Raw genomic sequence first — 20,863 nt, 5'->3', positions numbered from 1 at the left:
TACGTTCATGGCTATGAGGCCTCTTCCTATAATATGTTTAACTGAGCATGGTGTGAAGACATGAAAGGAATTCGTACAATTCCGGGAGCAAAGGTATAGTGTCATTCATGATTTAGTTTTCTTGATTGGTGTGAACCTGGCCGAGTTACCCAGTATGATGGCCACTTTGTATTGCAAAATTAATACTGTGGCAGGGACTCTATCCTCTGGATAGCAACTTAAGACAGATCAAACAAGAATGAACTCTATCACAAGATACTAGTTTGGTCGAATGTGCTAATAAAGAGATAGATTACGAAGTATGTTCTGTTGTATATGCCCACTCATCTCCATATGTACAATATGCTAATTGTGTCAGATTCAGCACTATACTCGTGGCTAATCTGTGGTCTTTGTTTCTACTGACTACAGACACATTGCAATCTCACATGTAAATCTCTCTAGGGTGACCTGTTCTTAGTAGAACCGATCTTATTTTCACTTCAAGAGGAATTTCGCGCTTCTGCCAGATCCTCCCTATCTCCTGATGGAGCTTGTGTACGAGCTTCATCTTGCTGGACCTTGGTCGCTCCAACATATGACACTCTGATTGCGTGCAACTTAATGGCTACTTCTCGCATGATCATTCTTTCCTTCGGGAGCACACACGTGCAAGAAAGTGCTAATTGTGTAAGCGACAAAACGCATTGATAGACAATGTTTCCTATTTCGTCTGCTCCATGAATGTATCCGCAGCATTCTTCTTGGAGATGAACATCGATTATACGTACTATCTGATCTGGGAAGTTCCTCTCCACAAAGTTGACAATGCTGAGGCCATCCTGAAACATGCAGTCCGTTGGTCTTTTGCCTATCAGCATCTCTAGAATGATTATTCCAAAGCTGAAAACATCACCACATGTTGATGCTTGGCCACTATTGGCATACTCTGGAAAAGGTTAAAAATAAACTAATTGAGTAATAGTACACTATAGATCTTTAGTATCCATGTTACAATCTTAAACAAATACAAGATCTGGCGATGGCCGTTACCTGGAGCTATATATATCCTATTGTCCCCTTCAATCCGACTGAGTTGCTTGAACTTGTGCCTGAACTTGACTGTCCAACTGTTGCGGACCCAGATTGAAGTACGAGGTTTGCAATGCCAAAGTCACCCAAATGTACATTCATATCAACGTCTAGGAGGATATTGCTAGGCTTCAAATCACGATGGACAATGGATCTTCTAGAATCATGGTGCAAGTAGGCCAATGCATCAGCTATATTAACAACCATGCTTATCCTTTGCCCTAAGCCCAATACAATAGGTTCTTCACCAGCAGGTTTTTCATGTAACCATTTGTCCAAATTTCTGTTTTTTTTTTGAACCGGGCGTACCCCTTTCCATTTGCATTAAACGGAAATACATCAGTTCCAGGAAGTTAGAGAGGAGGGAAAGGAGGTAGTGAGTTCAAAGCACTGCCAGGAAACCCACCGTGCTCGCCCGCCATCGTGACGAGCACTATGGGGCGAAAACCTGACAACACCATACAGTTATACAAATCCCTGACCACCAGCTAAGCACGAGACCAAAAGGGACTCAGAACGCTAAGAGAAACAAACAGCATGCAAGCCGAGGAGAATCGCCTCCAGGCTAATCACCAAGCCAGCACTTCTCCATCATCATCTTTTGCACTTCTGGCCTTCTCACACAACGCCATCAGCCTGGACGTACTCGAGCGGATCATCTCTGCACCTTGACGTAGTTCCTCCGCGTCCCCTGCTTTTGAAGCCCTGCCCGATACAAAAGAAAGGAACATGCCGAAAACACAATCTCAAACGGAGATTTAATCAATTTCTTCTCAAAGGTAGCTCTATTACGGGCCAGCCAGATGGCCCAAGTCACAGCCGCCAGGCCAACAGTGAAGAACTTATCTCTTTTAGGCAAGAACATATTACACCACACATAATATTGCCAAACATTGTTAGGACATGTGTCAGTCCCCAGGACCACACCTATAGATCTCCAGGCCACACGAGCCACATGGCAGGAGAAAAACAAATGCGAACTCGTTTCCAGTTGGCCACAGAAGGAACACACAGGGTTTCTTGGCCATTTTTTCCTCTTCATCACCGATCTGGTGAGAACTGCATCTTGTGCCATTTGCCATAGGAAAACCTGGATTTTAAGCGGATGCTTAGCTTCCCAGATCCATCTATGGTTGCAGCCACTAATCGGCTTCTCCAGCCATTTATACATAGATTTAGTGGAGTATTTGGCATTCTTATTAAGCCCCCAATAGACCGAGTCTCTATCAGCAGAAAGGTTTAAGCCTACAATTAACGCACGCATTTGATCCCATTGATCTCTCAGATCAGGGTCAAGGCGGCGTCTAAAGAACGAAGAGGGCACAGCACCACCGAAATTTTCCACTGTGCAATCTTGATCAGTGAAAATTGCAAACAGCCGTGGGAAGGATAATTCAAATGGTGGGAGACCATTCAGGGAGTCTTTCCACACCCTGGCCAAGTTACCAGCCCCCAAGGTAATTCGCCTCCCCACCATGTATAAGTTTTTAACCTTCAGAAGAGCCTTCCAGCAAGGCGAATCAGAATATCTCGAGGACACTGTGGCCACAGATTTGTTATACAAATATCTCGCTTTTACCAGATCTTGCCACATCCCTTTCTGGGTTTCAAGTTTCCACCACCACTTCACCATAAGGCTGATATTCTGTTTCCTGAGGTCTTTGACCCCCAGGCCCCCTTTCTCTTTCGATCTACATACCCTTTTCCATTTAACCAGGTAGTAACGATTCTTCTTATTGCAACCTTGCCAGAAAAACTTTCTTCGGTGCTTATCGAGCTTATCTATAAAGGTCTTACTCATGAGCCACATCGACATGTGGTACAGAGACAATTGCGACAGCACCGAAGTAAGCAGAGTAAGCCTGCCCCCTATAGAGGCAGCATGCCCAATCCAAGTCCCAAAATATTTCAAATAGTTGTCCACAATAAATTCCCACACCGAGTCTTTCAAAGAGGAAAAGCTCACTGGCATCCCCAGGTATTTGATTGGAAAGTGTCCAATCTCACAGTTGAAAAGCTCAGCATACCCCTTATCGATCTCTGCATCTCCCCCAATAGTCAGAACCTCACTCTTCTGAAAATTCACTTTAAGCCCTGACATCAGTTCAAACATGTATAACAGGATCTTAAGATTCATTGCCTTCTCCATGTCATGTTCCAGGCAAATGATCGTGTCATCTGCATACTGCAGAATGGACACCCCATTTGGGATGAGATCAGCAGCTAAACCAGTTAGCAGGCCATTTTGTTGAGCCTTGTTGATCATTTTATTTAGGCAATCTGCAGCCAAATTAAACAAGAAGGGGGAATGTGGATCTCCCTGGCGCACCCCTTTCGCGCTCTGAAAGTATGGTCCTACAGAACCATTCAGCTTGATGCTGACCGTACCATTGTATAGGATTTGTCTCACCCATCCACACCAAGTTTTATCGAAGCCTCTCAGCTTATGACATTCCAAGAGAAACTCCCAGTTGACTTTATCGTAAGCCTTCTCAAAGTCTAACTTCAGCACCACCCCAATTCTTTTCTTGACATGCGTGTAGTTCAATATCTCATGAAGAGACATGATACCATCCATAATATTCCTACCCTTCACAAAAGCATTTTGCGAAAGGCTAATCAGCTTATCAGCGTAATTTTCAACTCTTCTATCCATAGTCTTAGTAATCAACTTATACGGGCACCTAAGGAGGCAGATGGGTCGGAACTGTTGAATTCGTTCAGCGCCCGAAACTTTAGGAAGAAGAGTGATCACTCCGTAGTTGAGACGCTGCACATCAAGCGTCCCATCATGGAAGTGCCTAAAAATCCTCATAATATCATTTTTGACAATATCCCAACAATGTTGGTAGAACTCTGCAGGAATATTGTCCGGGCCAGGTGCTCTATTGGTATCCATTGCAAACAGAGCCTCTTTCACCTCCTCCACAGAAAAGTCCTTAGTTAGCTCTTCGTTGTCCTCTTTCGTAAGTTTCTCCGAATCATCCCACGCACCAAGGTCCATGTGAAAGATGTTACCAGGTGCTAGACCGAACAAATCCTTATAAAACTCTGTGGCGTGTGAGATTAGGTTATCAGTGCCCTCGATTTCCACATCACCACACTTCAACGTGTGAACGGTGTTTTTTCTTTTGCGCCCATTGGCTATCTTGTGGAAGTAATCAGTGTTAAGGTCCCCTTTGAGCAGCCAGCGCTCATGGGACTGTTGAAGCCAGAAAATTTCCTCATTCACTAGAATCTCGTGCAGCTCAAAGTTAATGTCAACCTTCCTATTATACATCTCAGGCAGCAAAGGGCCTTCTTCTTCCAGCTCTTCCAAAGCGGCTAGTTCCAGCCTAAGCTCTTCTTTCCTTTTTTTATCGTGACCATATTTGTGGGATCCCCACCCTTTAAAGAAGGTTTTAAATCTTTTGAGCTTAATATTGAGAATGTCTATAGGGTCTTTTGCTTTAACAGCTTTGGACCAGATTTTCTCAACTAAGGGCAAGAAGTTCTCATTTTTGAGCCAGGCCAGGTCGAACCTGAACTCTCTAGGCTTAGGAGCTTCTCTACCCGAGTCGCCTGAGGAAAGGAGTAAGGGATTGTGATCAGAAAGCTCGCGAACAAGCTTCCTAACCGCCACGAGAGGAAATAAGTCCTCCCAGTCACTAGACATCAGAATTCTGTCTAGCTTTTCTAAAGTGGGATGGAATTGGTTGTTGGTCCAGGTGTATTTGCCACCACTACAAAAAATTTCTCTCAGGCCGAAAGCATTGATAACAGAGTTAAACATATCCATGGACTTATGGTTATGGGCCTTCTTATTCTTTTCTTCCCCATTTCTCAATATATTAAAGTCGCCTCCCACAATATAAGGCTTATCCATGGAGGAGCAGAAGTGAGCGAGTTCAGTCAGGAACTCCTCCCTCTTATCTTCATGAGCTAGCCCATACACCACTAACATACTCCATATACTCTTCTTATTGATATCTTTCAAGTCAAGTTGGATCATATATCTACCAGTGTTGCTATGGACAATGTCTAGATTGCCTTTTCTGGCCCCAGCCAAAATCCCACCAGATTTGCCATTTGAGGGGATCCAGACCCACTCAAATATATTAAAAGGGTCAATCTTCCTCAAGCATTTAGAGGAGATTTTTTTTTTCATAGTCTCCTGCAACCCTATGAAGTCGAGTGTATGGTCACTAATTAGATCAGAGAGGCAGGTGGCCATACCTTTCTTGCCCACCCCTCTGCAGTTCCAAATGAGACCTCTCATTTGGAACGGTTTTTTTGTTTCTTGGCCCTGGTAACCCTGCCAGGAGCCGGGGCAGAGTTACCACCATTCTTCCTATCCTCAGTCACCAGGTTCTTTTGACTTCTAGTCACAGGCCTAGAAATCTTAACCGATGATCTGTGGGTTTTCTTTTTACTGCCATGCTTGGATGAAACGAACTCATCCTCAAAATACTCATCTTGCTCCAGCCAAGTTAAGCTAAGAGGGGCTTTTTTTCCTAGACCATTAATCACTGACATGTTATTATCGACATCATTGTCTTTGTTCATAGAATTCTGTTTATTCATTAAGTTTTCTCTAGCCTCCTCAAGCTCGCGTAAAATGTCAATGCATGTAAAATCATTGTCAGGAATGCAAACTCCCATTTTATTAGCTCTACATATCAACTCAGCATCCCCTAAAGCAGCAAAAGAATTATTTCTGGGGTTTGAAGTATTACCTTCCATGGTTTTCTTCTTCACAGCCATAGCCTTTGTCATCATATCCGCCTGCCCCCCCTGAGCACAGCAAAGACTAAACCTCAGGTTAGCTTCAGGAACCAAAGGGGGAGTTGGGACGATCTCATCTTCGCAGTCAGGTGATGGTAAATGTACCAGATAATCATCTGAGATCTTCATATTAGGATCAGCCTCTCCCACCACCTCAGACACCTGCGAGACACCAGTTACTATTTCTGCGTAAGAAGATTTTTTCACAGTACATGGCATATCATTCACCTGTATATCACGCACCCAAGTTGTGCACTCCGGCACGGGTTCCTGAGCCTCGCAATTCTGCTTGTTCTCAAATGCCAGATCATAGGACACCAGAGCAGAATGCTCATTTGCCAATTTCTCAATGAACAGGGTCGTATCCTCATCACTCTCCGACGAATCAGAAGAGTCGTCCTTTACTGCATTGGTCTTCTCAGAATCAAGCTTTTTCTCAGAGGGAATCAGGCGACAGGCCTTGCCCCCCCTGAAGGAGGAGTTACCAAGCTCAACAGGAGCCTGGGCTCCTTTCGAGGATTCAACCCCCCCTCCTTCTTGTCTTTTTCTCTTTGGGGTAGTGATGTTGTTATTATCCTGGTTCCTAACAGCCACAGGGTCATCCTCGACAGGAGGATTTCTAACCACAACCTCTTCCACTTCATACAGAAATCTGTAAAAACGTCCCCCCATGCACCCCTCAGCAGAACCAGGAAGTTCATCCACACTGCGGCATCCAATTTCAGCCCGGACAGATGAAGGTCTTTTCAGAGTAGACATATCAATCTCCAAGGTCACACCGACAAGCCCACCCACAAATGCCACATTCTTCTCACATCTCTTGTTTAAAGGGATCTTGCTGATTCTAACCCAGGCAATTTCCATCAGACTCTCACAATCCATGTCATCAGACCATGGAGTGATGCGAACCACAGTCTTGTGTTTCTTCAGGGTAATATATTCAACAAAAAGGGCACGCTCTACCTCCCTAACGTTAGGAAACCTCATGACATACTTGTTAGGGGCCAAGAGATGAGCAGAGCATCTCCAGCCCTGACCGATGTACACCCCCATGTCATCCTGCAGATCTTGCTTGGAGATATTACCCTCTACAATAGTGATCAGAACATTTGTATTCTCTCTCTGAGGCTGCCTCTCCATGCTATAATCAGGAAAATAGCAAAAACCCTGCCCCTTAGATTGGAAACCACACATAGCAGGAATACACTCCCATGGAATCAAATCAGTACAGACAATCGACAGGTGACCCTTTCTCTTGCAACGCTCACACAGAGCCTGCGGGCATCTAGCAGTGTAGTGACCCACAAGGTTGAAGATCTGGCATGCATCAGGCATGGGGTTAGGGTTACCAGCGTTGACGGGAAGATCGCGCCTCACAGTGGGGGTAGGAGACTTCCCATGAGGACGGCGTGGAGCTTTGTCCCCACCCTCGCTGTTGGTGGCCGTCGTCCAGCGGTCAGGTCGAGGCAGTCCAGATCCGCCTGAGCCCGCCGCGGCTTCCCACTTGTCGAATCCCGTGTCACCAGAGCCCGACGCCTTGGTGGTTGAGGACTGCCCCGCATCCTCCTTGCGCTTCCACACGTTGCTGTCTCGCCCCCGGCCGCCACCACGGCCGAAGCGCCCCGCCCCACGGCCGTGCCTGCCCGCACCAAAACCATCTCCCCTCATCTCTCCGCCTCCACTTCGCCTCCCAATCTCAGGATTCTTTGGTGGGATTTTTGTGGGAGGTGGAGATGCGACAACCTGAGCAAAGGATCTATTGTCGCCGCGAATTTTCCCCTCCCACCACGAAAAAGAAGGAGGAACCCTAGCCCCCCCCCCCTCTGCGGCGGCTCCCAGAGGTGAAGCAAGCATTCGTCCAGATCTGAGAAAATGGGACGCGGACAGGACGGTGGGGCTTTTGTACCTGAGGCGGGTGCCAAAACCCTAGTTCGGGGCGGATCCGGGCGGTCGATGGCCGCGTCGCCCACGTGTTGCAGATCGGCGCCATGGCGGCCCGGGCCACGGCCGAGCACCCCAGGGCCCGCATCCGGTCGTGGTGGAGGTCTTGGCGGGCCACGCACGGTCACGTCCACCTTGTTCCCGTGCACCGCAGCACCGCTCCCCCGATCGACGCGACACTCCGCCCCATCCCCGCACGCCGGCGTCCCTCCGTGAGACGACCCAATCACCGGCAGGCGATCGTGGATCTTGGCGAAGTGGCATGGAAAGGACACGACCCCTCCAACATCGATCCGCTCCCCCTCGTGAACGTACCGCGCATCGACCAAGCACCCGCGGCAGTCGAGGAGAGCGAGTCGCTGGATGTCGCTGCGGAGGAAGATCTCGCCGTCGCGGAACGTGGCGGTGCGATGCACCAGATCGGCCGCGTACGCCACCCGCCATCGTATGTCGCACGCCATCGTCTGCCGTGGCGTGGCGTGGCCGTACCCTTGCGCACGCGTACTCCGTAGATTGGGAAGGCTTAGCTCCTCGATGTTGGAGCCTTGAAAGCATTACCTGAATTATCTATTGACAGACAAGCTGTTAGGATAGGAGTAATGTACCGATGTCTAATGCTTCTCAGAACCTTACATTCTGATATGAAATTTTTATCTACACATCTCATCTTGGGATCGAAAACCTTAATAGCCACTTCCATTTCAAGTTGAGTCAATTTTCCTCTGTAAACTGAACCACAACTTCCTCTGCCAATTAGATTTGCTTCACAGAAGTTCCCAGTAGCTCGAGCTAGATCATAGTAAGAAAGTCTAGGGAATTTTCCACCAAAGGAAGTCGATGATATGTATGCTCTGTGTGACTTCTTCTTCTTATGAAGAGTTATAATTGAAATCAACATGATGAGTGATAAGAAGCCAAATACTGGAATCAACACTCTGACCAAATAGTACTTCTTTCCTTTTCTTTGGGAAGTAGCAGGACACAAGGGCATTCCGAGATCCACCACTCCTCCGCATAGTGCAAAATTGCCATCAAGATAAACTGATGGAGCATTTTTAAATACTCCAGTTCTTGGAACTTCTCCTTGGAGCTGATTGTAAGAAAGGTCCAGCATGTCGAGGAGGGGTAGGTCAGCTAAAACTTCAGGAATGGTTCCTGACAAATTGTTATGGGAGAGATTAACCATGTTCAAGCTCTTTAGGTTCCCGAGAGATGCTGGGATGTCTCCTATGAGAAGGTTTTGGTCCATTTGAATGGTTACCAGGTTCTGACATTGACCTAAGATGTGAGGGATCTCCCCAGTAAGCTTGTTTGATGAAAGACGTAAGTCAACGATTTGTTTAAGGGCACCAACTTCTAGGGTTATGTTGCTCTGGAGAGTGTTATCGCTAAGATCTAACAATGTGAGCTGTTGAAGATTCCCAAGCTGGACGGTATGGGACCTTCAAACTCATTGAGTGCTAGAGAGAGCAACGTCAACTGAGTTAGGTTTCCCATAGAAGAGGGAATTGGCCCGCTGAATTTGTTCTGATAAAGATTTAAACTTTGCAATTTTGTAAGCATCCCAACCCATTCCACAATCTTTCCACTTAAATTGTTATAATCAAATCCCAGATTAATTAGGGACTGAAGGTTTGCCACACTTGTGGGAACTATACCCGATAGCTTGTTTCCACCCAAAGTTAGCATCTCAAGACTATTTGACAAGTTTCCTATTGAACCTGGTATTGTCCCATCTAGTTGATTTCGATCTAGAGCAAGGATATTTAGACCGCTACAGTTTATTAATACATTAAAGAACTCCCAGCTTTGGGCGTCTTTTGCTTCAAGACCGTTTCCCCCAAGATTCAAATAGTACAGGCTTTTAAGCTTACCCAAAGAAGAAGGAATTTCACCAGTGAAATTGTTATTCTCCAGCTCCAGTCTTTCCATCCCTGAAACATTACCTAAGGAAGCTGGTATTTTCCCTTGGAACATGTTTCGGTTCAAGAAAAGCCATTGGAGATTAGAGAGGCTGTCACCAATGTTAAGTGGCAACCTGTTTCCTAGCTTATTCGACTCCAAGCCAAGCACTCGAAGGGAATTAGACAGATTGAGTAGGCCTTGTGGGAATCCACCAATTAGCCTATTCCCACCTAAGGCCAGCCACCGTATACTTGGTAACTTTCCGAGTTCATCGGGAATACCTCCCGACAGGTGATTATATGACAGAGACATAACTTGTATGCTAGAACTGTTGCTAAAGGTTGATGGGATGGTTCCGGTGAGATTATTTGTGTTGAAGCGTAAATCGGATAAGTTGGAGAGGAGGCCTAGTTTGGGTGGGATTTCTCCTACAAAAGAGTTATAGGAGAGGAATAATTTTCTCAGCTTGGAGCAATTGGCAAGAGCATCAGGAATGGTGTCCTGCAATGAGTTGTAGCCGAGGTCAAGGATTTGCAGTCTGTGGAGGCGGTTCAGTGGGGGCAACCGGCCAGACAGACCGTTTGTTGAGAGGTTGAGTTTCTTTAGGAACGTGAGGTTTCCAACCAAGGAACTGATTTGGCCGGACAATTTCAGGCCGGCGAGGTGCAGCTCCACAATGCGCCCTGGGTGTCTCCGGCTGCATTTGATGCCCTCCCATCGGCAAAAGGTGGTGCTGCTGTTCCAGTGTTTCAAGATCCCCGATGGATCGTAAGTGATCGCCTGCTTGAAACCTATCAGGGAGAGCATATCTTCTGTGTTGTTCTCAGGAACCGCTGAGCAAAGAACCACAAAAGACAGCAGCAACATTATGGACATGGCGAGTGTGACCTCATGATCAGAAGACATTGTTGCCTGCAACGTATTAAGAGCTTAGACATTATATATTGTGGTATGCCGTGACAAGCTTACAGTACTGTCATTCGAAGGGCAATGCTTATTTTTTCGTATCATATCCACATTTTTTCTCAGCAATATAAATATGGAAAGCAGTTGCCTCAAAAAAGAAGCAATCAAAAAGCAGTACTTTTTTTATGGAAGGCCATCATGGCTAGTTTTATTCAAACTCAAATAGGGTTACATCTTTCTGAGCATACTGATAACAAAATCAAAAGGCAGTACTAGTAATATGTAATCTCTTGGTTGGATTCTTCCAACCATCTTTAGCAATGGATAACTAGTACTCCCTCTGTAAACTATTATAAGGGCGTTTAGATTACTAAAGTAGTGATTTAAACACTCTTATAATAGTAAATGATACCTCGCGCAGAAAATCTACCAAGTAAAACCAGGCAGAAAACGCGGAGGTATCATCTACTAATACTGGATGAACCTTCTAAAACCGAACCTAGTAACCTTTTTTGTAATGTATTTCAATGAGAATTGATTTTACGAAAGATGAATATTTAAATTAATAATATGGCAACTGAAACTTTTTTAAATATCGTATTTGATTATTATTTAGTTGTAAAATATTTCTTGAATAAAAGTAGGAGAAGCAGCTCGTAAAAAAAAATAGTGAGGTAGAGGATAAGACACCTTTGCTCGGCTTGAACATATACACCACAACAATCTTTCTCTGCTTGGTTTCCTGCCTGCAGGGACGCGCGCGCGCGTGTGTGTGACCTTTGAGTCGTTTGCTCGGGCTTATATAGAGGTTTATGAACACTATGTAAGTATGTATCACATCCCCACATCCATACACTTGCAATGCCCTGCATCTGCGTGTGGTATTAATTGGCACACGCGCCCTATGTCGACCGCCGCTCCAGTCAAGATATTGATTCAGTCCTTTGGCTTACAGCAATTCCTACATAGAATAAGATGACCTCCTCGCGGGGCCGTGTTACGTACACCCTGCTCCACACAAGTGGCATGCAGTTTCCCACTTTCCCTGCACCTCACGGCAGTAACAAACATTGACGTCGTCTTGTTTATGTGAGAGGACTGTGTGTGTGAACTTTGAGTGGGATGATCAGCTAGCTCACGCTTATACAGAAGTTTTGAACAGTATGTACCACATCCCCACATCCACACACTTGCATTGCCCTGCATAAGCATCTTTAACTTCACTAAGTCTTTTTTTGAGACAATTTAACTTCACTAAGTTTCTTTTGTTGTTGAGGGAATTTAACTTCACTAAGTGATAGGGATACCTACCATGGGTAGGCCCACAATGGTCTAAACTTTGTGGAGGCCCATGGCGCCTAAGCCCACGGCTTTTAAAGTACCAAAACATCGACTAGAGTCCAAAAGGACTTGGTCACTCGTCCGGAGAGAGGTGGGCCGGCCCATTAAGAGGTTAATAACTCTAGTGCGTAAAAAATGAAATAAATACCTGTGGGGGCGAGAACTCAAACTTTTTGACGACCCTCCCATGAACTCAAAGCCTTTACCAATTGACCTATTAAGTTTAGCTGATTGATATGCAACGAGATAGTTTAAGTACCGAACATCTTCTGATTATTTTGAGCAATTCAAGAAAATTGTGAACAAAGAATTTAAAATTCCGACGAAATTTTGACAAATGCCAACACTTTTTAAAACCGTGAACAATTTTTTAGAAAATGTGAACATTTTTTGAAATTGCGAACAAATTCCTAATTCCAGAATGTTTTTTTGTACTGACAACAAATTAAAGTGAATAAATTTTGAACACTTTTTTGAAATTATTTATATACTATGAATTCTTTTAAATATATATTGAGCAATTTTGTAATATATGCTTAACATTTTCTTGATATACACCGAAAAATATTTAAATACACATTGAACATTTTTGTAATTACTCTTAAAAATATTTGAGTGCACATTAAAAATTTCTGTGATATACACTGAATAATTTTGAAATGTACAATGAACATTTTCTAAAAAAATGTTGAATATTATCTTAATATAGGGTGGGCATTTCCTTAGATATATGATGAACATTTTTGTATATAAATACGAAATGAACTTTGTATAATACACAGAACTAAAAAAGGAAAAATAGAAAATAAAGAAATAGAGAACGAAACAGAAAAAAATGAAAAATGAAATTAGTCGTCAAGTACTAATAAAAAAATCACTGTGTATTAATGGAAAGAAAAAGGAAAAACAAAGAAAAATCAAACAAACAAAAAACCAGAAAAACATGAAACAGCCAGAAAAAGAAAACTGAAGAAAAAATGAACGAACAAAATGAAACAACAACGCGCAGCAATGCTGCGAACTGGGCCGGCCCACCAGCGGGTGTTTCCGCGACCATTTGCCGCGCGCGAGCGGTCAATTAGTGTCTCGGGGGCTACACCCAGTAATCATGCCCCCATTGAAAGATATATATGACCCGAGTAATGCCATGGATCTAAAGTAACCGTTCTAGATATATGAAGATGAAATTTACTTATATCTGAGACTCCAACTGATTGCAAATGGTCAATCGGAGTCTTGGGGGCTACGCCCAATGAGTGCACTGACTGTGCCTCTATTGAAAAAAAGATCAACAAACACCTCACTCGGTTGTCAAGTTTATAAAAAGCCGTCCGAATGAAATTGAGCGACACTTACAACAACACTTACTCAGATATTTGCTTTCAAAACTTCACTCGAATTGAGCATGTCCTTCACTAGAATTCTTCAGCGAACGCCTTGTGGCATGTCCGACCTTGCGCGTGCGCCAATTTTAATGCGGCAACACATGATAATCGTGACGGCCACACCTTTCGCTCCAACTCACACCCCTAAGCAAACGACATAATACGTTTGCTCCCCATGGCAAATTGAGGGAACAACACAAGCAGTGTCTTATCCCTTACCTCCTCCCTCAAAATCACATCCGGATGGCAAATTATTTTATCCAAAGCAAGGCAATTTATGTGTGTAGCATGTCAGTTTCCTCTGATGTAACATGGCAATTCCTGAAACATATGTGACATTTGTCTCTGGTGCAACATGGCAGTTCCCTCTTATGTAAGATGGCAATTCTTGAATATGTGTGGCAATTTGTTTTGTTGTAGCCTGACATTATTCTCTGTTGTACCACGACATTTGTCCATCTTGTAGCATGTCTATCCATAGACATATGTGGCAACTTTGTTTATTGCAGGATGATAATTTTTTTGCTGCAGCATGACAATCCTCTTCCACCAACATGGCAATTCGTGATTAGGTTGGAAATTTTCTCTCGTATAACTTGCCAATTATTTTATATTGTTTCATGACAATCCCTGAACACATGACAACTTCTTCTACTATAGCATGCTAATTCCTGAACATGTGGGCAATTTCCTCTTCTATTAGTCTTACAATTATGTGACATGGCAAATCTCTAGAACTTATGGCAATTTCCTCTTGCACTATGGAATCTCTTTCTGCTATAGAATGGTGATTATTTCTTCTTTAATTAGCACGGAAAATCTCTTTGTTATAGCATGGAAATTCGTTGGCTGGAGGAGGGAAAAGGTGTAGAAGAAGGCGGGGGTGTGGTGTGCGGGGGAGGGAGGTTTTTATGGTCTGACAATGGGCCCTTTGCATGCTTGTGGTCGTTCGCTCGCGTGATCCTACTAGAGCGAACGGCGATGTTCACTCGCGTGAGACTCCCAAAGCAAACGATTGTTCGCACCAGGGACACAAGGAAGAGCACATTTTTTCGAGTCTGATGGCTTTGCATGAATTACAGTTGTACTTTTTCCCGCGTAGAAGGTACACATGTACTAGCAGCACCTTTCACGTGCGTGTGCATATGCATATATAGCTATGATCAAACTAAACAAAACTAGACAAGGAAATTGGATTCGAATAGTCTCTATCCAAATATTTAACCGTACAAATAAAATTGCTCCTAAGATTGACCGAATCAAAACTGATACAACCATACCCTACGAATTCCCACATCGGAAGCCTATCATAAAATTCTTTGTGTGAGTAGGTTGAGATCGGATGGTCGGCGGTGTTGGTGGATTATGGTATTGATCATGTTCTCTGAGTGAAAACCTATGATTTAACTTTCTAGCTAGTTCAAGTTGTCTGGGTATCTTGGACGTGATGTACTTGTTAAAGGTGGTGTCTCGGAGCTTCATATTGGAGGTGATAGCAGATGTCGCCCTTTTGGTTTGACATGACAACATCAACATAAGGGTGGTTATCTATCCTTTAAGGTGTTGTCTTTAGATGTCACACTCTTTGTTAAGTCTCATGTTGTTCTGCCGACGGATTATAGTCCACAAGGTGATATGTTTGTGGTTCGATAGAGGTGATGCTCAAGCAAGGATTGTCCAAAGTGGAGGGGCTTCGGTTTTCTCTTTAGTTCGTATATACTCCGAAGTGGTTGGAGTAGGTTGATTTGTTTGGTGTTGATGCCTTGGCACTATTTTCAACATATTACGATTGTCTGCATCCTAAGTGTGCCGAGGGCGGCGATTTTACCTTCCTTCTGGGAAAAGCTCATTTGTTCTTGAGATGCAAGTGTGGTTAACTGTTAACTCAAGGTTTGGGTCGTTGACCTGCTTCATTTTTGGTATTATGGGAGAGGTGTATTTTTGAAAAAGAAAAGGTTTGCTTTAAAGAGAAGCTCAGGAAGCACCTCTTTCCCAGCTTATTTCCAAACAATAGGGGAGGGGGGACTTAGAAATTGAGGTGGGCACATATTTTGAGTTCTCATTTGGCTTGTTCTTAATTCTACCCATGAGCTAATAAATAAGCCGAAAAAACTGTCATAGAGGTGGGCGCTTATTGTACTAATAGTTTTCTAAATTTGGTTAAATATCATTTCAATGGAGAATCACTTGTGGTTGCATGGTTAGGAGGTTGTATCTCCAGCTCGTCGGAGATCAACCCCATGTTTAGCACATTGTTTCATCTCAGTGGGACGCGATGTTTTCGTTGATAATGAGGTGTCAATAATGACTTTGTCAACCTTAAAGTCTGTCGGCTCGGTCTCTAAAAGATGCCCATAAAACCAGGGCATAACTGTGTACGCTCATAGGGGAGAAATATATCATTAGATTGTGTTTTTTTTAACACTTAGATTGTTTTTCTTTAGTTGTGAGATGGAGTGGTACGGTTTTGCCGCGCATGCAGTCCCACCCCGATCGATGGACTGGATCCAGCTCCCTTCATCAGCAGAAGAGACAAGCGGCAGACAAGCTAGGGTACGGTTGGTATAGAACTTCCAAAAGATACTAGTACTGGGCATTCCCGGTCCTGCACCGCACTACCTTTCGTTTAAACCAAACGAAGCTGATCGAGGACGATCACGACGGCCATGAACACGGATGCAACTTTCGGTTACACGGCACGCTCGTTTACACGTTAGCAACATGCTGCTGCGGTTGCAGGACATAAATTCCGTATGATCCTCATTCTCCAGTTGGGTGCAACCACCGGATCTGATCCGCACTCGCGTCGTGCCCTCGATATGTATTCCTCATTTATTCCGTCAGTCCGTGAAGTGGACTGGCTTGTCTGATAAAACAGCTGGACCCTGGACGAATGGGCTGATATTTATAGCAGCAAGTCTGCTTGGGTGTTTCTTTGGTACTCTCTCCGTTTTTTTAGTCCCCATATAAGGTTTGGTCAAAGTCAAGCTTTGTAGAGTTTGACTAATTTTATATTAAAAAATATAAACATTCATAATATGAAATCAATATTATCAGATGCACCACGAACCATATTTTCATACTATATAGTTTTAGTATTGTAGATGTTTATATTTTTTATATAAATTTGGTCAAACTTTATGTAGTCTGACTTTAACCAAATCTTATATACGGAGTAAAAAGAAATGGAGGGAGTAGTACAACCGTGATGTTTTGAATAATTTAATACAAATTACATAGACGGGAGGAAATGAGTGAACAAATACACCCAAACACGTCTTTTCACACGAAAAAACATCTAAAACACGTCTATATACATCTAATTTAGAAAATAGTTAAAACATCTTATAATTCGGCAACCGATGGAGTATTGTTTTTCTTCAGTCAACGGTACTGATTCATCACCCTTGTGAAAACCTACATTCATCACCTTTTAAAATATTCCGCCTCCCCTCCACTCCAGATCCCGATCTCCACCGCCTCCCCTCCCCTCCCGCGGCCACCGGATCCCGGCTGGGCAAAGCCCATGCGGGGGGATGATGGCGGCGGCGGGGCGTCCCTCCGTCGCGGCTTGGAGGTGTGGCTGTGACGGTGGATCTTGAGCGGGCGCCTCGGGAGGACGTGTGTGTGGCCACGGCGTCGGTCACACAGCGATGTGACCTCCTTTATCTTTGGTTGTCTTCATCATCAGTCCAAAAGGATCTGGTTGGTGGGTGTTGCCTCACGGTGGCTTCCCAACAGCGGATCAACTGGAGGAGGAGATGGTGGCCTAGCTGCTGAAGTGGGAGGAAATGAGTGAACAAATTACATAGACGGGAGGAAATGAGTGAACAAATACACCCAAACACGTCTTTTCACAAAAAAAACATCTAAAACACGTCTATATACATCTAATTTAGAAAATAGTTAAAACATCTCATAATTCGGCAACCGATGGAGTATTATTTTTCTTCAGTCAACGGTACTGATTCATCACCCTTGTGAAAACCTACATTCATCACCTTTTAAAATATTCCGCCTCCCCTCCACTCCAGATCCCGATCTCCACCGCCTCCCCTCCCCTCCCGCGGCCGCCGGATCCCGGCTGGGCAAAGCCCATGCGGGGGGATGATGGCGGCGGCGGGGCGTCCCTCCGTCGCGGCTTGGAGGTGTGGCTGTGACGGTGGATCTTCAGCGGGCGCCTCGGGAGGACGTGTGTGTGGCCACGACGTCGGTCACACAACGATGTGACCTCCTTTATCTTTGGTTGTCTTCATCATCAGTCCAAAAGGATCTGGTTGGTGGGTGTTGCCTCGCGGTGGCTTCCCGGCAGCGGATCAACTGGAGGAGGAGATGGTGGCCTAGCTGCTGAAGTGGGTGAGGATGCCACCATCGTCGGCGGCGCCCGTGGGTGTCGTTTTTCTCGTTGGAGGCAATGGTTGGGCGTCCATCGCTCCATTGTTTCCAGGGGAAACCTCATCTCTGGAGGAGGCTACCATGGACGGCGGCGCCTGTGGGCATCGTAGCCCTCATTGGAGGCATGGAGGGGCCTCCTGGATCAGATGATGGCGACATCTTCATGGTCACCCCCATGGGGACATCATCTTTAGAGACATTCATCGGCTGGACGTACATGTGGACGGCTTGGTGGTTGGGCGCCGATAGGTGGTGGAGCGGTGCTTCATCTTACACATCAATGGCGGCGAATCTCAGCGGTGTGGCGCAGTGGAGACTCGGCGTCCGATGGGTGGCGATGGACTCGCGCAGGAGGACGGCGGTGTTTGCCGTCGTGGTGGCGTCTATGATTGAGAGCCCTGGCAAGGTCGATGCGTCAGTATCTCATCTGAGGATGGATCAATGGATGAAGGAGGTGACGACCCTTGTAGCGTGTGTATGTGATGCCCACTGAAAGTGCGTCGGACCAGTTTGTAACCCAATCCAAGTATTGTGGCCTGGATGGGGCATCCGACATTAGATGTTAGGTGTTGGAGCGATGTCTGTTTGGTATTAGGCTTGGATATTCATCACGGGGATAGGAGTAGCGACAGGTGTTGCCAAGATGGTAGTTTCAGGCTTACTGATGTATTACCCTGTAAGAACTTTGTGAATAATTAATAAAATGACTGCATGCATCGGCCAGATGCAGAGGCCGGGTACATCTCCTTTTTTTTAAAAAAAAATCATCTTTTAATTGACATTTTTTTCCTTCCCTTGGATATTGTGGGGCTGTGTACCTGTGTCCGAGTGATTCTGAGTAGAGGAGTACAAACTTTAGTGGGTGTAGTTGGTGCTACCAGTGCAATTGTGTTCTACTGTAGCAGCTGTATGTGTGCTGTGGGATAGTATGCAGCTGCTAGCAATGATCCTCGGTTGCAATGGCATCTATTGCGGCGGTCCTCTCGCTAATGATACATTTGAGGTTTTAAACTCGTGTCATGATTGCAGCTAATGATGTGGTGACTAGCTTTCCAGCAAGGAGGCTTAATAAACAAGTGGCCACCTTTAAGTTCAAAACAAATACGTACTCATGAGTTAGTACGTGTGCACGCCTTTGAAAATTTAAATTGGGTCAAGGATTGCTCCAGCAAATACTACAAATTTTATATTACTAAATAAAGTTGATACCATTGGATTCACATTTATAAGCAGTTTTAGTGGTGTGCTTTTTGGGGCACAGCCCATGGTGAAATTGTTGTAAGCACCTAGTAAACATGGACAGTGGGAGTTAAAAAGAAGTGCTATTCAGCCGAACCGAAAGACAAAATAACTGAGACTTCTGAATTTTTAAGTGGTGACCGAAATTTGGAACCATCCCCCTTTGTTTGTCTCTTCCCTCCTAATCCAACCCTCTCCGAAACGAGTATATAACCTTATCAAAACCCCTCACTCACATTCAGCTGAGACCTCAGACTCACACACAGCTCTGCCTCAGCGCTCTGCCACAGCATACATGGAGATGGACAGTGAGCCGTCGACGCCGAGCCATTCCTCCTACTTCACCGGCTGCATGGCCTCCCCGGCGTGGCTGCCGGCCGTGCACCGGAGCCCCGGGCGGTTCCACCTCCTGTCTCGCGACGGCGGCCGCGACAGCGGGCGGCGGGCGTGGAGGCGGCTGCTCAGGCGGCTGGTGAGGAAGAGCGCCTGCTGCCCCAGCCCCAGGGCGCCGCCCCCCATGATCACCTTCCAGTACGACGCCGCCAGCTACGCCAAGAACTTCGACGAAGGACGCCGGCCCTCCTCCGCCTCCGCCACCGCCGACAAGCCGGCCGCCGGCGAGCTGACCGACCCGGCCGAGCGCCTCAGATGACTCCTTGATTTTCCTTGTCGTCGGTTCACGTGTAGCTGTTGTTCTTGGGTGGCGGTAGTTGCGACGTCGGTGTCCATGTCTCGGCGGAAAATCGCTGCTTGTACAGAAGATGCAGACTGTTCTTGTTCAAATGTGACTCCCTCTCGAGTCTCGTCTCGTCTCTCCTTGTCTCCCTGCGATGATCCGATCGAACGAACGAACGAGTTGTGACCACGCGCGCGTACGAACCGGGTGGTGACCGGCCATGTGAACAGTGGCCAAATTGGCCGTCAATTTCCGTTTCGTCCTCGACAAACCACAAGGACAGACACATCGCTGCTGCTCGGGACGACGAAGTACGAACTCGGCGCACTCGCCGAGCAGGTAGTGCAGTAGAGCGCACTCATCGACCGTCGGCAAGGGGGGAATAGATTCGCTGGGCAGGGAAGGGAAAGAGATGTGCTAATCAATTTGGCCGGTGGAGCCGGGAACAACATGACGCTTTCTTTAGAGAGATAAGTGAGCTGAACGCAAAGTGGGGCTGATCAACCACTGGGGGAGTCAAGGTAATCATGACAGGATCATGGACGAGAGAGAAAAGGGGGGCGAAGAGTCCCGGTTACGCTCGGCCGTGTCGGCCTCTGGTCCAGATATCCGGTGGAATGGAATGTTCACAAAAGGGGAAAAGGATCGGGTGGAGAGATGGCCTTCGGCTTGGGAACTTGCGTCCAGGGCAACATGGTCAGATCCATGTTGACGTGGCCTTGCCGCGGCCGCCATGGCATCGGCTGTGTACCAGCAGGAGCAGCTACATTTGGTTGATTATTAGTTCGTTGTGATGTCAGGTCTGTTGGGTAACTAGTGCCTGCTGGTGTAATGTTAACGTTTGATTACATTCGTTAGTGACTCTGTGGCCCAATGGATAAGGCGCTGGTCTACGAAACCAGAGATTCTGGGTTTGATCCCCAGCAGAGTTGACTGCCTTTTGTTTCCGCCCTCTTAGTTTTTAGTGCGATCAGAGCCTATAATGACAATATTTTAACAAAGCCAAGAGGAATTGTTTTTCCCTTGGGAAACGTTATGTGGCGGCGGACCGGCCGAAGCCTATGGCTAACACGTCTACAGATTCATTGTTTGCGTTGTTGGATTTTCCTCTTCGACCCACCATAATGCTCTTGGCCCATCACGACTGCTTTTTGGTACATTTTTGTTTCTGCCCTCTTAGTTTTTAGTGCGGTCAGAGCCTATAATAACAATATTTTAACAGAGCCAAGAGGAATTGTTT

General features: G+C 45.7%; 2 protein-coding genes, 1 non-coding gene and 1 pseudogene across 13 annotated transcripts; 2 read left to right on the top strand and 2 right to left on the bottom strand.

The window, feature by feature from the left end:
• Nucleotides 1-290: 290 nt before the first annotated feature.
• Nucleotides 291-7,689, bottom strand: LOC147992176 (uncharacterized). 10 transcript variants are annotated; one of them, XM_087528319.1, is made up of 4 exons: nt 6,064-7,689; nt 5,941-5,997; nt 5,787-5,860; nt 291-1,776 (listed from the first exon to the last, which is right to left on the bottom strand). In XM_087528319.1, exons 1-4 carry the CDS (start codon nt 7,687-7,689, stop codon nt 1,641-1,643), a joined length of 1,893 nt encoding a protein of 630 aa, XP_087384445.1. In that variant the 3' UTR covers nt 291-1,640. The 10 variants fall into 10 exon arrangements, with proteins under 10 accessions (XP_087384445.1, XP_087384446.1, XP_087384449.1 ...); XM_087528320.1 differs by having other exon boundaries at nt 6,079-7,689; XM_087528323.1 differs by having other exon boundaries at nt 5,787-5,844; nt 6,079-7,689.
• Nucleotides 7,690-8,204: 515 nt separating this feature from the next.
• LOC125524920 (uncharacterized) lies at nt 8,205-11,376 on the bottom strand (annotated as a pseudogene). Its single transcript, XR_015608492.1, has 3 exons — nt 11,278-11,376; nt 8,410-10,593; nt 8,205-8,343 (listed from the first exon to the last, which is right to left on the bottom strand). The product of XR_015608492.1 is annotated as an uncharacterized LOC125524920 (transcript).
• A 7,791-nt stretch (nt 11,377-19,167) lies between these two features.
• LOC125537298 (uncharacterized) lies at nt 19,168-19,759 on the top strand. The gene has a single exon (XM_048700595.2). The coding sequence runs from the start codon at nt 19,243-19,245 to the stop codon at nt 19,597-19,599; it is 357 nt and encodes a 118-aa protein (XP_048556552.1). The 5' UTR covers nt 19,168-19,242; the 3' UTR covers nt 19,600-19,759.
• Nucleotides 19,760-20,482: 723 nt separating this feature from the next.
• On the top strand, nt 20,483-20,555 carry TRNAR-ACG (transfer RNA arginine (anticodon ACG)). The gene has a single exon. It is a non-coding gene; the product is annotated as a tRNA-Arg (tRNA).
• The last annotated feature ends 308 nt before the right edge of the window (nt 20,556-20,863 follow it).

This window comes from Triticum urartu, chromosome 1A (genome assembly GCF_056163025.1).
Source record: "Triticum urartu cultivar PI428250 chromosome 1A, HENAU_Tu73, whole genome shotgun sequence".
In the NCBI taxonomy this organism is placed as follows: Eukaryota; Viridiplantae; Streptophyta; class Magnoliopsida; order Poales; family Poaceae; genus Triticum; species Triticum urartu.
The sequence above is the reverse complement of the archived record's forward strand: the minus strand, read 5'-3'. Positions and strand labels throughout refer to the sequence as shown.

Excerpts from the sequence above, each read along its gene's own strand:
- LOC147992176 (XM_087528305.1), bottom strand. The coding sequence starts at position 7,689 with ATGCTTGCTTCACCTCTGGGAGCCGCCGCAGAGGGGGGGGGGGCTAGG. Across the intron at positions 5,998-6,063 it reads CTTGGGTGCGTGATATACAG|GTGTCTGAGGTGGTGGGAGA; the intron begins GTGAATGATATG and ends GGTGTCTCGCAG.
- LOC125537298 (XM_048700595.2), top strand. The coding sequence starts at position 19,243 with ATGGAGATGGACAGTGAGCCGTCGACGCCGAGCCATTCCTCCTACTTC.